General features: G+C 37.7%; 1 protein-coding gene across 1 annotated transcript; it reads left to right on the top strand.

Annotated features, from left to right (window-relative positions):
* Positions 1–9,208: 9,208 nt before the first annotated feature.
* On the top strand, positions 9,209–12,619 carry LOC133858493 (chorismate mutase 3, chloroplastic). Its single transcript, XM_062293969.1, has 6 exons — positions 9,209–9,667; positions 10,237–10,459; positions 10,559–10,645; positions 11,178–11,321; positions 11,974–12,066; positions 12,178–12,619. The coding sequence occupies exons 1-6, from the start codon at positions 9,480–9,482 to the stop codon at positions 12,412–12,414; spliced, it is 972 nt and encodes a 323-aa protein (XP_062149953.1). The 5' UTR covers positions 9,209–9,479; the 3' UTR covers positions 12,415–12,619.
* The last annotated feature ends 1,536 nt before the right edge of the window (positions 12,620–14,155 follow it).

Below are 14,155 nucleotides of genomic sequence, written 5' to 3'. Positions count from 1 at the left end.
GAAAGAACAAAAATTACCAACAAACCCAATATCAAAATCAAAACTTTTCCAATAACCCTCCAAACAAAACCAAAATTTTCCCAAACTGATGCAGATGATTGAAAATGAAGAAAAAAAAATACCATTTTAAACTGGCATCTTTAAATGATAATCTTTCAGATTCTGGTGCTTAAACTGGCATCTTTAAACTAGTTTCTACCAGGACTTTTCATAGCTTAAAATCCTTTGATAACCATGGTTTTCACACTCAAATAGTCTAGGTGATGAACTTATTGCTATTGAAGACAATTTGAAACTTAATTGAAAAAAAATATACACGGATTAAAATAAAAAAACCACATCAAGATCAGATTCTGTTACCTGTTGAGACTCTGAGATTGAAAGTCGAGGTTGAATTGGGGCGAAATCAACTGAAAAAAAAATAATAATAATAAAAAATAAAAATTATTGTCAGAAATCAAAATCATCAATAATCCTCCAGCCTGCTTTAGTATTTCTCCAAATATACATCAAGCATGAAGCATCTAAATATCATAGAACTAACTTGTATCAAAAACTTAAAAATTATTTTTTGGTTAGTACATCAGAACTAAAAACAGGATTTGGTATCTGCCTTGAACCACACTTTTTCTATAGATCAGCATGCTATTGGTTAGTTATTCATTAGCATGCAAAATACAAGCTCTTTTTTTCAACAAATTGAGCTCGGTAGGTGTCGTTTTTGACAGAGAAAGAGAGAGAGAGATTGAACTACCTATACCAATGGTCGGCGGTGGAAGTTGAAGAGTGGAGATTTCTTCAGCAGAATCAGCACAGAGGAGTTGATGCACAGATCGTGAGGAAGATGAGTGATGGCCGACGAACACGGTTTTAAAGAGTGAAGATGAAGAACAGAAAACCCATTTTATTCCAAACCCTAAATCGTATAAAAATCAAATTGTTGGCAAAAATTGGAAAGAATCAGTGATTCCTTGATCTTCGGAGCGCCGTTCTAGTTTGAATCGTGCAGAATCTGCAGATTAGGGCTTCTTCTTTCTACTTGTGAGTCGCTGAAGACGGGAAATTTGGGGGAAAAGGGAAATCTCAAAATAAGCGGTATAGATTGAAGATGTACGTGGGGCGGGGCGGGTCTGCGGGTGGGAGAAATATAAATTCCGCAACCCGCCCCAAAAACCACAGTTTGAATGGCTTAGGATCCACGATTTTAAACAGATGCCTTATACCCGGTTTTCACGGGGCGGGGCGGGGCGGACCGGGTCGGTTTCACGGGTTCGGGTGGGTTCTGTCCACCCCTAGTTATAGTGGACCTAGAGGTGCTAACTTGATGTTAAACTGAAATTATGGAAACAGTTCACTTGTAGCTACAACAACATGTAATATTTGTTGAAATGTTTTGTATCTCTCGTTGTTGTGGTGTTATTTACCAAATGGAGACAGTTCACTTGTAACTACAACAACATCTAATATTTTGTTGAAATGTTATGTATCTCTAGTTGTTGTGGTGTTATTTATCAAATGGGTTGTTGAAATGTTATGCACAACCCAACCTCGATCTGTGCATTCAAAATTGTCAAAAGTGGTCAACAAACACAACCCCACTTGTGGCCAATCAACATTGTGAAATAAACACAACAACCCCACCTATGTGCAATCAAATAAACACAACCTCAAATATCATATCTATCACTTAATTAAAAGTCCTCAAATAACATATCTATCACTTACTTAAAACCCAACAAAGAGCATCAATTAAGTCATTAAACAACAAAAGCAACAACAACATTACAATCCAACACTGTTTGTCATCAAATTACATAACAATAAGTTAATAACAACGCAACCCAATAAAATGTTTAACCAATAATAAACAAAAAAACTACGGGAATGACTTAATATTTTTTTTCCACTCGGGCTTCTTCCTCTTTCTTTGGTTAGCTTTAAGAACTTCAATTGCATTCTCAACTGTTGGAACAATATTACGGGCTCTTGTTGCAGGCTTTGATGAAGACCCTACTGGCTGAGAAAAACATACTTCCTGAGAGGACCCTGTTGGCTGAATAGGCCCTATAGGTTGAGTAGATTGTCCTGGCTGTGAAGACTCTGATCATTGTGGAGGTGCATACAGTCATACAGTATTCACAGTACCTTGAATCTGTAATTATAGTGTAAAGCAATGTTGTGAGTAAAAAATAAGAATAAAATTAAACACATAAATAACAAATGTTGTGAGTTCTTACAAAAGCATTTGACTGATGATGCTGAGGCTGTGACTGAGGATGCTCTACTGTCCAAGACTGTGACTCAGTAGACTGACCTACTGCTTGTAGTCCTACTTGCGGCCCATACCACCTTACGGTGTTGACAGTACCTTGGGACTATCAAGACACATTAATTAGCAACTGAACATAATTTATCCATAAACAAGCTAAGTTAAAAAAGCAATGAAATATAAAAGATAAATATTTTGGGTGCTCACAATGACATTGGTTTGGGTCCAAGGCTGCGACTGAGTAGACTGACCTACTGCTTGCGGTCCATACCACCTTACGATATTGACGGTACCTTGGGACTGTTAAGACACATTAGTTTGTTTACAGGTAAATAAACAACACATAAATTATGGGTGTTTTCAGTGCTAACCCAAGCATTGGTTCGAGGCTGATGCTGAGTCTGAGGCTGAGCCTGACTTTTACCTCTACCTGAAACCCTTGAAGTTGTAAGCCCTGGTGGGGTTGGTGGACCCATACCCCTACCCCTACCAACAACCCTGCTACCAATACCCCTACCCCTACTCATACCCATCCCCCTACCTCTACCTCTACCTTTAGAAGATGCAACAGTGGCTTGTGGGGTGTTAGGGAGAATATTAGGGGGAATTGAGGGCTGCAAAATGTAGTTGAGAGTTTGAGTGTAGTGAAAAATTTCAAAAAAGTAGTGAGAGTATTGAAAGTTACCAGTTCAGTATCAACTGCAGATTGGGGATTCGGTTCACTATTAACTGCAGATTGTACCTAGCACATTAAAGAAACAATTGTCAAGTAACAAATTAAGCAACACACAATTAAAAAGTCCAAAAAATGTGGAAGGTATTTACCTCACTCCTAGATTGTCCTCTGTAATTCACTGCTTCTATTATTATACAAGGACATGCTCTTGCATTGTGTCCAATTACCCTGCATCTGGAACATCTCATGACAACCCCACCCTTCCTTATCCTGTATGGATTCTTAGGCTCGTTTGGTCCTCTAGTCCTTACTGTTCTTAGCCTCCCAGGTTGTATTTTACTCAGCTGTGGGCCTGCATGCTCGCCGTTTCTTTTTGTCCATTGTTATTCTCCAGGCATGGGATACACAACAGGTTCATACGCCTTTTTAAGCATATCCACAGTGTACCAATCGAAAACATAATCTATGGGTTCAACACCATCAACCCATATTGCACATATTGCATGTGCACATGGGATACCTGTCATATTCCATTGTCTACATCCGCAAGTTCTTCTCACTAGGTTCACCACATATTGTTTCTGCTTGTCTGTGATTTCAAATAACCCATCCCCAGCATACACGCCGTAGCAATGACCAGCATCATGTGAGAGTTCATCTAATCGCGCCATAATTTTGGGACAAATCCTTCCTTCCATGTTACTGATGCCTTCCCGCTTCTTTTGGTATCTCTTCATCAATTTCGTTCTCAACATTTCAAGCAGCGATATAATCGGCAAGTCACGTTGTTTCAAAATCCAAGCATTGAAACACTCCGACAGGTTGTTCACAATTAAGTCACACTTGGGGAAGGTACTGAACCAAGACCTCGCCCATGTACTTGGGTCAATCTTGGACAAGTAATCGTATGCATCGGGGCTTATCTCATTTAGTTCCTCCATTTCCCTTCTCCATTCAGCCTCTGTGTATGCTGTAGCCGCACTCCACAGCTTATCCTTCAACGCCACACCTTTATGACATGCATCTCTGTAATTTGCGTATAAATGTCTACAACAAATCCGGTACTCAACATTGGGAGCAACCGAATCTAAACTCAGTACCAAACCCTGTACAAAGTAAAAATTAATATGTCAAACATTCACATATACATCATTAATAATATGAAGGAATATTTTTGGAATGAATTTTAATTGGTACTTTACCTTGTGGCGATCAGAAATAAATGTCAATCCCTCTGTGGGAGGAGTGCCAAGGTCCGATAGCAAAGCTTCTAAAAACCAGGTCTAACTATCTTTAATTTCGGTTTCCACAACTGCAAATGCAACTGGATACATCTAGTTGTTTGCATCCCTCGAAATCGCGGCCAATAGTTGGCCCTTATGCGGGCCTTTTAATAAGCATCCATCAAGGTTAATGATTGGTCTACTCTTTCATGGCGGCTAAAGATAAGTACAACCTCTGAAATTTTCCTGGAATATCAGGTAACGGCCTCTCTATCTTCATCATTACGCAACTGCCAGCGTTTGTTCTTCTTATCATCTCTAAATAATCCCACGACTTGTTGTACTGTTCATTCACTTTTCCACGGATCTTTTCTTTTGCAAGTCTTCTAGCCCTGTACAACCTATGCTCTTTGGCATCCACACCCCATCTATCCTTCACCTCCTCTACAATTGCTTTTACAGGCATGTTTGGTTGTGCTCTGAACTTGTCTATTAACTTGGTCTGTAATCCAATTTGATTTTAGAATCGAATTCTCATGTCTCCTCCTACAACTATGTTTTGGCTGAAATGATCTTACTTCAAAGGATTCCTCATCCTTGCACTTGCGCCCATAAATCCTATATTTACAACATTCATCCATGCATACCACTACACACTTGGCAATGTAATTCCTCTTGAACTTAACATCCTTCCCCATTTTTGCATTACACTCTCTAACTGCCTCTCTAAAAACTTGTATCGACGGGAATTTTTTACCCACCACAAACTCTGGATTACCCATATCAGTCAGATGGAACTCAGACCGCTTTGTCACATGTTTTCTCCGACTCTGGGAGGCTACCTCGTACTCCTCATCACTCTTGGGAGGAGATGTAAGAATGTCACTGTGTGCCATGTCTGAGTTGGCATCATCATCATCATCAGACCCACTGTCAACACCTTCCTCTTCACTCTTATCACCCTCTTCACTCTCATCACCCTCTTCACTATCTTCACCCTCCCTACCACCATCTCTATCTTCACTACCCTTTCTCAACCCCCCCCCCCCCCTCCCACCATAGGATTCAACCTCTCTCATCCCCCCTCCAATAGATGGCCCAGACACATCATTATTCTCAACAAAAAGATCAGGTTTGTTCACCTCATCCCCCTTCGTCATCCCCATAATCATCATCATAATTCTCCTCATCATTGTCAGGAATGGACTCACTAAATGAATTTATGTACAACTCAACAATTGGTTGATCTGCGTGTGCTTCAACCGTTTCACGTACATCAAAGTTGGATGTAATTAATTTCAATCCGTTACGTAGTGTACAATCCGGCAATAAGTAATAAATTAGGTCACCAGATTGATATCCATAATTTTTGGCTATACCCTGAACCACTAAAAATGACAACTTATCATGCTCAATGGCCTCCGTGTATACATCTATATCACCCCCGACATAGGTATTCATGAACCGTCTGTCTATGTGACCTTCATAATGCACCTAAAAAACAAACTCTTGTCTAGCCATCTTCACAAAAAAACAGAAAGTGCAAAAAATAAGTAAATAATCTAATGCAAGAAATAAATTCAAATAAATAAATAAGCAAACCTCTAAAAAACAAGTGCATGTTGTGCATTATTAGTGTCATGCATGCATGCACAATGACCCACTAACCATAATAGAATATAGTGCACAATGACCAACTCCCACTATGGCCCTCACATAATAGAATATTCATCAATAGGGGACCAGACCAACTTCAAAAAGTCAGAATAACACAATAGAAGCTGCATTATTTAATAGGGGACCACGTACCATTTAGACCCACTTGGCCACTACACAACAAAACTAGCCAGACTAAACAATCAACATCCTGTAAAGGCAGACATTAATTTACTAACTTTTTTCCCAAACATTCCTCAAAAGCCAGACAATTCACTCAGCAAATGGCCCTACCACTAAATCAAACACTAAACAATCAACATCCCAACCAGTAAAAATGCCCTATGACTTTCCCTGTTTCTAAATTTCTGTAACAATCATGAAGATTCAGTACCTTATATAAAAATACCCAACACAAGAATCACGTAGAGATAAAAAATGGCTACATTGTCTATATTACCTCTAGTGTCCGAAAAACCCAACTCCAAAATGCATAGCAACACGCAGATCAGCACACCTCTGGCAAGGCGACGCACCTCCGGCAACCCACGTCCGATGACGTAGTGCCAAGGTCTGAGAACCGCAACTCCCCCCACCCCGGACGTCCGCGAGCTTTAGTTCCAAGTACTATCTTTGATTTCGGCCCTACCCCAAAACCGAAGCCCGACTAATCGACACCCCTATGAACTCGGTCAACAGTGGTTCTACCTCCGCCTGATTGCAAACCTGTAGAATGTGCTGGAAAATTTTTTACTAACCCTAAAATAAGACAAGTCAATGTTCAATAAGGTGAAAAGTGGAAAAATTGTAATATTTTGCCACTTTTCACCTCATACGTGTGTTTAAGGCAAGCGGGACATTTTCATAAATTCGGGTTTGTACAGAGGGGCAATTTCGGGCTAAAAATATCACGTGCACGGCACGTGACTTGTTTCCATCCAATTTGACGATTTAAACTAACGGAGGGGGCCAAAAAATGAGAGGTTGGTAGTTTGGGGGGCTAATATATATTTTTCCCTAAAATTTTAAATGGTGTAGTAATTAGATGTCCTAAGAGTATTTTCAACAGACACTTCAAAAGAAAAATTTTGGTAAAATTTGCTATATGAAAGTTGGATGTTTGAATGTTCGATTTTTTGAAATATAAATCCAACTATAAGTTAAAGTGCGAATTTCAAAGCAAAATAAAGTTGAAAAATATGTTTGGACTTTAGATAGTTTGACTTCCCAAGACAATTTTTTTTTTTTAAAAAAAAAAAAATTAGATAAAATTTGATTTGTTTTTAAAAAATTGTGAATACTTGTAGGATTTTTTTTAATTATTTTATCTCTCTTCTTCTTCTTCTCCTTTGGTTCGCTCATCTTTCTCAACAACAAACCAAAAAACTAAAATCTCTTCTTCCATTAAATCTGAAAATCACACCCCAAAATCGATACCCATATGAAAATCACCCCCAAAATCAACACCCATACAAAAATTGCACCCAAAATCGAAACCCATCACACCAAATCGTCCCTCAGCGCCTCTCTATCTCCAACTTCCAGCTCTTCAACACCAACACTCGCCAAAGTCAATTCTTCTCTGCAATTTCTGGTTCTATGGTGTTGAGCAAGAGTGAGAGAAGGGAAAGGGGAGTTGGGCTGGAAAATAAATCAGGAGAGGGGCATGTGCATGGTGAGGGAGAGTGAGAGAGAAAGAAGTGGAAAAAAAAAATCGAAAAACAATATTTAAATAAAGTAGAAAGTGAAATAGATAGTTCTGAGTTTGTAATGAAAAACTAGTAACTAAAATAATTTTTTTAAAAAGAATATGATGTTTTGAGTAGCTAAACTAGCCATTACTGCTGAAGATGTTCTAAGAGTTTAGACCCTTTATTTTTATTTTTTTTCATATCAAATCAAATAAATTGCATATCATTTGGATGTACCCCTTTTTTTTTTCTTCCCCTATCTCTCTAATTGATGAAGGAAAAGGCTACAATGAATGGTCTTTCCTAATCTTTTTTTTTTGTTGAACAAACTCCCGAACCTTCATTGCTGAAATGAAACTCCAAAGGGGATTACATCAAAGCCAAAACCACAGAACAAATACAGGAGCAAAGAAGCTGAGATCACTGCCCGAAGGCTACATCAGTGCTCGTAGGTCATTGTAGTGAATAAAGCTAAAAAAACTCCATCCACTAAGTCAGGACAAATCCCGGCTTAAAGCAGCTACCAAAAAGTAGACTGTGAACAAAGATACAAGAATGTACAAATACAAACAGAAAGAACCAAAAAACCAGCACCAGGTGAATCGCCGCTGAAGCTCAGGGCGTGTAGAAAATGCGCCTACTTCGAGAACCCTTCCAGCATCGAACGGCCTCCAACAGCCCAGATCGACACTAAACGAAGTCGGATATGCAAATAGTGACCCTCACGCGCTAACCCAGGGAGGACACTCCTCGGCGCGTGCTGGCCACGCGCCGCTCAAGAAAGAACCGCACAGCTCCGTCGAGTGAGTACCGAAACCAGAGGAGGCCGGCGACCACTAAAGAAAAGCTCTTGTCGACGAACACCCAGCCGAGGCTTATAGATCTAGCAATAAAGCACAACTCCACCGGAGACCCACCGACATCCACCATTACCACAGACCAGAGTCTGGGAAACCTTCTGTTTGCACCAACAACAACAAAACCAAAAACAAAACAACATAAGAAAACACCAACCTCATCAGATCTAACTCCGGGAGGGACCACAGCTCCACAACCATAAGGATGGGAGAACAAAACATCCACCACTGGAGACCAGTGGGATGACAAAAGCCACCCTAGCCCTCACGGGCTAGGGGAAGACCAGCACCAGGAGGGGGAGATGTGACCCCCCCACAGTGAAGCAGCTCAAAGTTTTTTCTCCCTGTCTCTAGAACCTTTCAGGGAGAGAGAGACCTCCACTTTAAACTTTTAAAATAGGTGTTCATAATCTTGATCCTGATCGAATGGAAAAAAAAAAAATGATGAATTGAAAATGCGTCCAAACACAAAATAAGTAATGGCATAAGATATGTGCTTTAAAGTTAACACTCCTAAACACTTGCTTGCTGTAATTCTCTCCTTTCCCCCTCCCCATATTAAATAGAATAGAATTAAAAAAAACACTCCTAAGTCCTAAGCACTTTGAAAGCTTTTCAACTATAAAAATAATAAAAAATAGAGCAAATGAAAAGTAATATCAGAGATAAGGCTGGAAAAATACCAGTCAGCAAAGAGTTATTAAATGGATAAGAATTAGGAAGTTTTTTCTTTTCCTGATAAATGTAAACGTAACCACATTACTTGAATATTTATTTACAAAATTTGGGAGATTAAGAGATAGAGATTTTTGCTTTTATTATAGGTTTAGGAAAAAGTGTTTTTAGATGGAAACTTGAAATTTGTTTCCATCTAAAAAATAATTTCTCAAATATTATGACCCACGTTTTTACTGAAGGGGTTTAAGCATTAATTCATAGTATGTAAAGATCTTATTCATACTTAACATTTTCTTTCCAGTTTCCAAGCATTGGGAGCTTTCCTCGCATGCGATCGTTCTCGTTTGCTCCGCCCTTTTGTCTGTTTCTCACTCTGCCTGAGAGCCCCAGTCCCTGTCTTTCTCATTTCTCTAGAATCTACCACCAGCAATGGAAGCCAAGCTATTAGAATCTGGTAAACCAGGCACTCCAGCCCTCATTACCTTCAAATCTTCAAGACCCACTTTGCATTTCGCCTCCCAGACGACCCTTAAATTTCTCCAGTCACATTCTGGTAGGAATGGGCTTCGCCCTCTTCTAGCGTCTTCTGCTTCTTCTACTTCCTCCTCGCCCTTCAGGTACAGAAAAAAAAGGTCCTTTTCGGCTATATATTTATTCAATTATTCTTGCTTGTTAATCTTATTTTTCTCTGTACCATTGCCCATGACACTGTGAATAACTGAACACATACGGTAAATGGGTCAGAAGCGTATCTGTGACCGCCCTGTTCCCATATCACTTTGAAGCGCCCCACCTTTCACTTGAGGGGGATCTGCCGTTAAAAATAGAAGAAGGCCGGGGTCCATTTTCTTTCCTTTTTCCCCCCCGGATGAAACAATCTCAATGTGACAATAACGCATAGACAGAGACACATGTTTATGAGCAGGCAACAGAAGGAACAACCATGTCCATTTGCTTGTTATTTGCTGTGATATGTCTTGATGTAAGAATTACTGGATGTGGCCATGTGGGGCATAGTTTAAGATTTGTTAATCGTGTGGAAGAATTTTGTAAAACTAACTTGTTACTTGTTAGGGGATATCAAACAAAAGAATCTCCCCCCACCAAAAAAAAGAAAAAGAAAAAAAGATGGTGACTTTCAAATGTTAGTTACCCAAATTCTCACATGCATCTTCTTTTGATACAGATATGCAACGAAGAAGAGGGTGGATGAGAGTGAAACCTTAACTCTAGATTGTATAAGACACTCTTTAATTCGACAAGAGGATAGCATAATATTTAGCCTTTTGGAGAGGGCTCAGTATTGTTATAATGCAGACACATATGACCATGATGCATTCTCCATGGACGGGTTCCATGGTTCTTTGGTTGAATTCATGGTCAGGGAAACTGAAAAGCTCCATGCTCAGGTAATTGCATTTATGAATTATGAGGTAGATTAAAAAAAAAAAAAAACCTACGAGTTTTGATGTCACAAGTTTTATAATTCACTTTCCTTTGAAAACTAGGTAGATAGATATAAGAGCCCGGATGAGCATCCTTTCTTCCCAGCAGGCTTACCTGAGCCGATGCTTCCACCTTTGCAGTACCCACAGGTATGTAATACCATTCTTTTCTAAGTTCATATAAGATCTCACATCACTTGGGGAACAAAAAACTCAGATATTCCGAAAGTTGATGAGACAGTACTTTTTCAATGTATCTTTGTCGATTTTAATATATATAGAAAAAAAGAATAATTGATCACTCCCAAGTATTAACTATCCTCAATGCTTATGCTTACTCTCGGGGAATCCATACCTGAAGTACCTGTACTACAAGGAGTTGGTGTTGGCAAGCTGAGTAAACCCCGGAACTGAATCTTTCCTTGGATGGTTTGGAGTTGTTTGACTGTTCCATATAGTTGGACAGGGACAATAGAGGTTTCCACAGCAAGAAATGTCCATGAGGTGGTTAAAATGGGTTTCTGCGGGACTTCATATGATCATGTGAACTAGCGCATGCTTTGTAATTAATTGAAGATGATGAGCTATCATTCTCTTTCAGAGCTCTTTAGATAACATTTTTATTAAATGTTGCTGAGATATTCTTCCACTGATTTGGTCTCTTTTTCTGATATGCAACTAGGTTTTGCATCCCTGTGCTGATTCAATTAATATGAACAATAAGGTGTGGAATATGTATTTTAGAGATCTTCTTCCACGATTGGTCAAAACAGGAGATGATGGTAACTATGGATCAGCCGCTGTTTGTGACACACTTTGTCTACAGGTATGGCATTGAACTTCTGGTATATTATCAACCATAACTAATTTTTTTTTTGGAAGTATGATGATATGAACTGGTCTCTTCCTGTGGCTTTGATAATAGCTAATAAGCAACCTTGTCAATAAAGAATGCTCAAGCGAATTGCTTGACTGCTTAATGGAAGCATGGAAATTTCAGCATTTAGGAGAATGTCTGATCATGCTTTCAATGCTGACAAATTTGATGAAAAATTGTCAAGCATTGCCTTTTGTTGTTGTTATTGTCTATGAGGAGTTCAAAATTATCTATAGTCAGGAAGATTTTGACCGTTTCTTTATTTAATTCTCAACTTGATGTTATAAAGCAAAAGATTCTGTATGACTACTCCATAGTTTTAAGTGAAGTGTTTTCTTTGCTTTTACATGTTTCTCTTTTCTCCTAATATTATTCAAGGTAAAAAGAAGCAAGAATGACAAGTCATGTTAGATACTGCTTTTATCCGTTTTTTCAACTGATAAGTATCTGTGTCGGCGTGTCGCTGCTGTCATGCTATATTGGGTCAGACTCTCAATTGCTGATTTAATGAGATATCACATGTGTGAGACTTTGGCTTATTGGTTACATTCCATATTTGGTCTGAGAAAACTTGACTTTATGATTTTGGGCGCCTATATAGGCACTCTCCAAGAGAATCCACTATGGTAAATTTGTAGCAGAGGCAAAATTTCTCTCATCCCCTGTTTCGTATGAGGCTGCCATTAGGGTACAAGTAAGTTCCTACATAGATGTGTTTTGTTTCCTTTTTGTTTGGATTGTTAGTGCTTTTTTTTCTCAAATTATGGTCTTTTTTTCTTTTGCTGGGGAAATGTTGGTCTTGCAGGACAGGGCTGGACTCATGGAATTGCTGACATATGAAACAGTGGAAGCAGCTGTCAAGAAGAGAGTGGAGACGAAGGCTAAAATATTCGGGCAAGATGTGAGGATGAACCAAGAGGAAGATGAGGCTGGTCCTGCATACAAAATCAGGCCATGTTTAGTTGCCAATCTGTTTGGCGAGTGGATCATGCCTCTAACAAAGCAAGTTCAGGTTGAATACTTGTTGCGAAGATTGGATTAAACAAAAGAACAAGGTGGACGTGCTTGTTATTTCTTCATAGGTTGTATGAATGTAGATAATCTTATAGAATCCAATATAAAACAGCTCTGAGATTATTTTTAAATAACTCTTGGTTTAATAAAAATATATTTTGATGACAGAAGTAAATCAACTTTCCATAGAGAAGACACATAAATAATTGAATGATTACTTTTAGAAAAGCTCATGATACAGGTCAAGAGATATTTCTGCAATATATACTCCTATTCTTAAATGTCTTTTTGTTTAAATAAAAAGTTGTTTATTCGAACATTGATGGTAGCAGCAATAAATCAATTTTCAAGCTTCTATATTTTTTATTTTAAAATTGTCCAACAACTCATGATTGTACATGTTTTGCCCTATAAATGAAGTCTTATATTCAACTTCCATGAAAAAGAAAAAAGAAAAGAGAAATTAGTTTTAACTATGGGTGTAAAAGGCAGGGACTGAGCAGACAATTTAATAGGAGGGGGCAAATATTTTTTTTTTATTTTTTTTATTTTTTATTTTTTTTATTTTTTTTTAAGTAGGGTTAAAGTATATATATATATATATATATATATATATATATATATATATATATATATATATATATATATATATATATATATGTAAAATTAAAAAATATAAGTCCACGTCCTCTTATCTAAATGGTCATCTATGTAGTATATATTACTTCATATTAAAAATAAAATAAAAAATAAAAAAAAAAAAGAAAAAAAAAAAGCAAATTTGAAGTAAATTAAACATAACCCAGTTTTTATATTTTGAGAAGCGATAAACGTGAAAGAGAAACTGTGTTCTCAATGCACAAAATCAACACGTTTATAGAGAAAATTAATAATATTATTGATAGCAAAAACTGAACTAGCTATTTCATTACAATTGCTCATAATTTATAATGAAACCCTAAAACTACATAAGGATAAAATATTTTAGGAATTGAAATAAAACAAAAGAAATAAACAATGGAAATACTTGGTGATTATATAAGACGAACTATGGAAATATCCTAAAGTTACTAAAGAGTAAAATATTCTAAGAAATGAAATAAACAAATAAGGGAAAATATAATAACTAAGGTAATTCTTGACGACTCGTCAATCTAAATATGGGAATCTTCTAGAAGAGGAATCAGAAAAGTAAGGAAAAGTTATTACGTAGAATATCTTTCAAATCACAATCTGTCTATAGTATGTTCTTTCTTTCTTGGACGACATTTAGTAGTTGACTATTTCCTTTCTTGCTTAAATATTCTTAATTTGGCATATTAATATGATATATGTTATATATGTAAAAGAATCAATATCTTCGCCACATCATATACCAATTAATTAATTCTCGGTGGTACTAAAAGTTTCGCCGGTAATTTTCACTCATTCCCGTCAGTCGTTTCCCACTCTTCATCGACCTGGCTGGTAGCCTTTTCCTTTCGTACTTCCACTGCCGAATATTATTTATCCTCATGTCCACTTGGTGCCGATGATACAAAATGTATTGCTTAAAGTAGTTTACTTGTCGGAACCTAATGTTTGGTTCTGACAATAAAATATTTTCGTCCCGGCTTGCTAATAAGCCTTTGGTAAAGCTCTTTGTCCGACAATAAGATTGTTCTTGAATAAGCTTGTTTGTTAATAATCCCGATGTCAAGACCAGTCCACTCGATAATAAGAGCATCTTGGGAACAAGATGGAATTCTTGTCCTACATCAGTTTTTTAT

This window comes from Alnus glutinosa, chromosome 1 (assembly GCF_958979055.1).
Source record: "Alnus glutinosa chromosome 1, dhAlnGlut1.1, whole genome shotgun sequence".
In the NCBI taxonomy this organism is placed as follows: Eukaryota; Viridiplantae; Streptophyta; class Magnoliopsida; order Fagales; family Betulaceae; genus Alnus; species Alnus glutinosa.
This window is presented reverse-complemented; position numbering and strand designations above follow the sequence as displayed.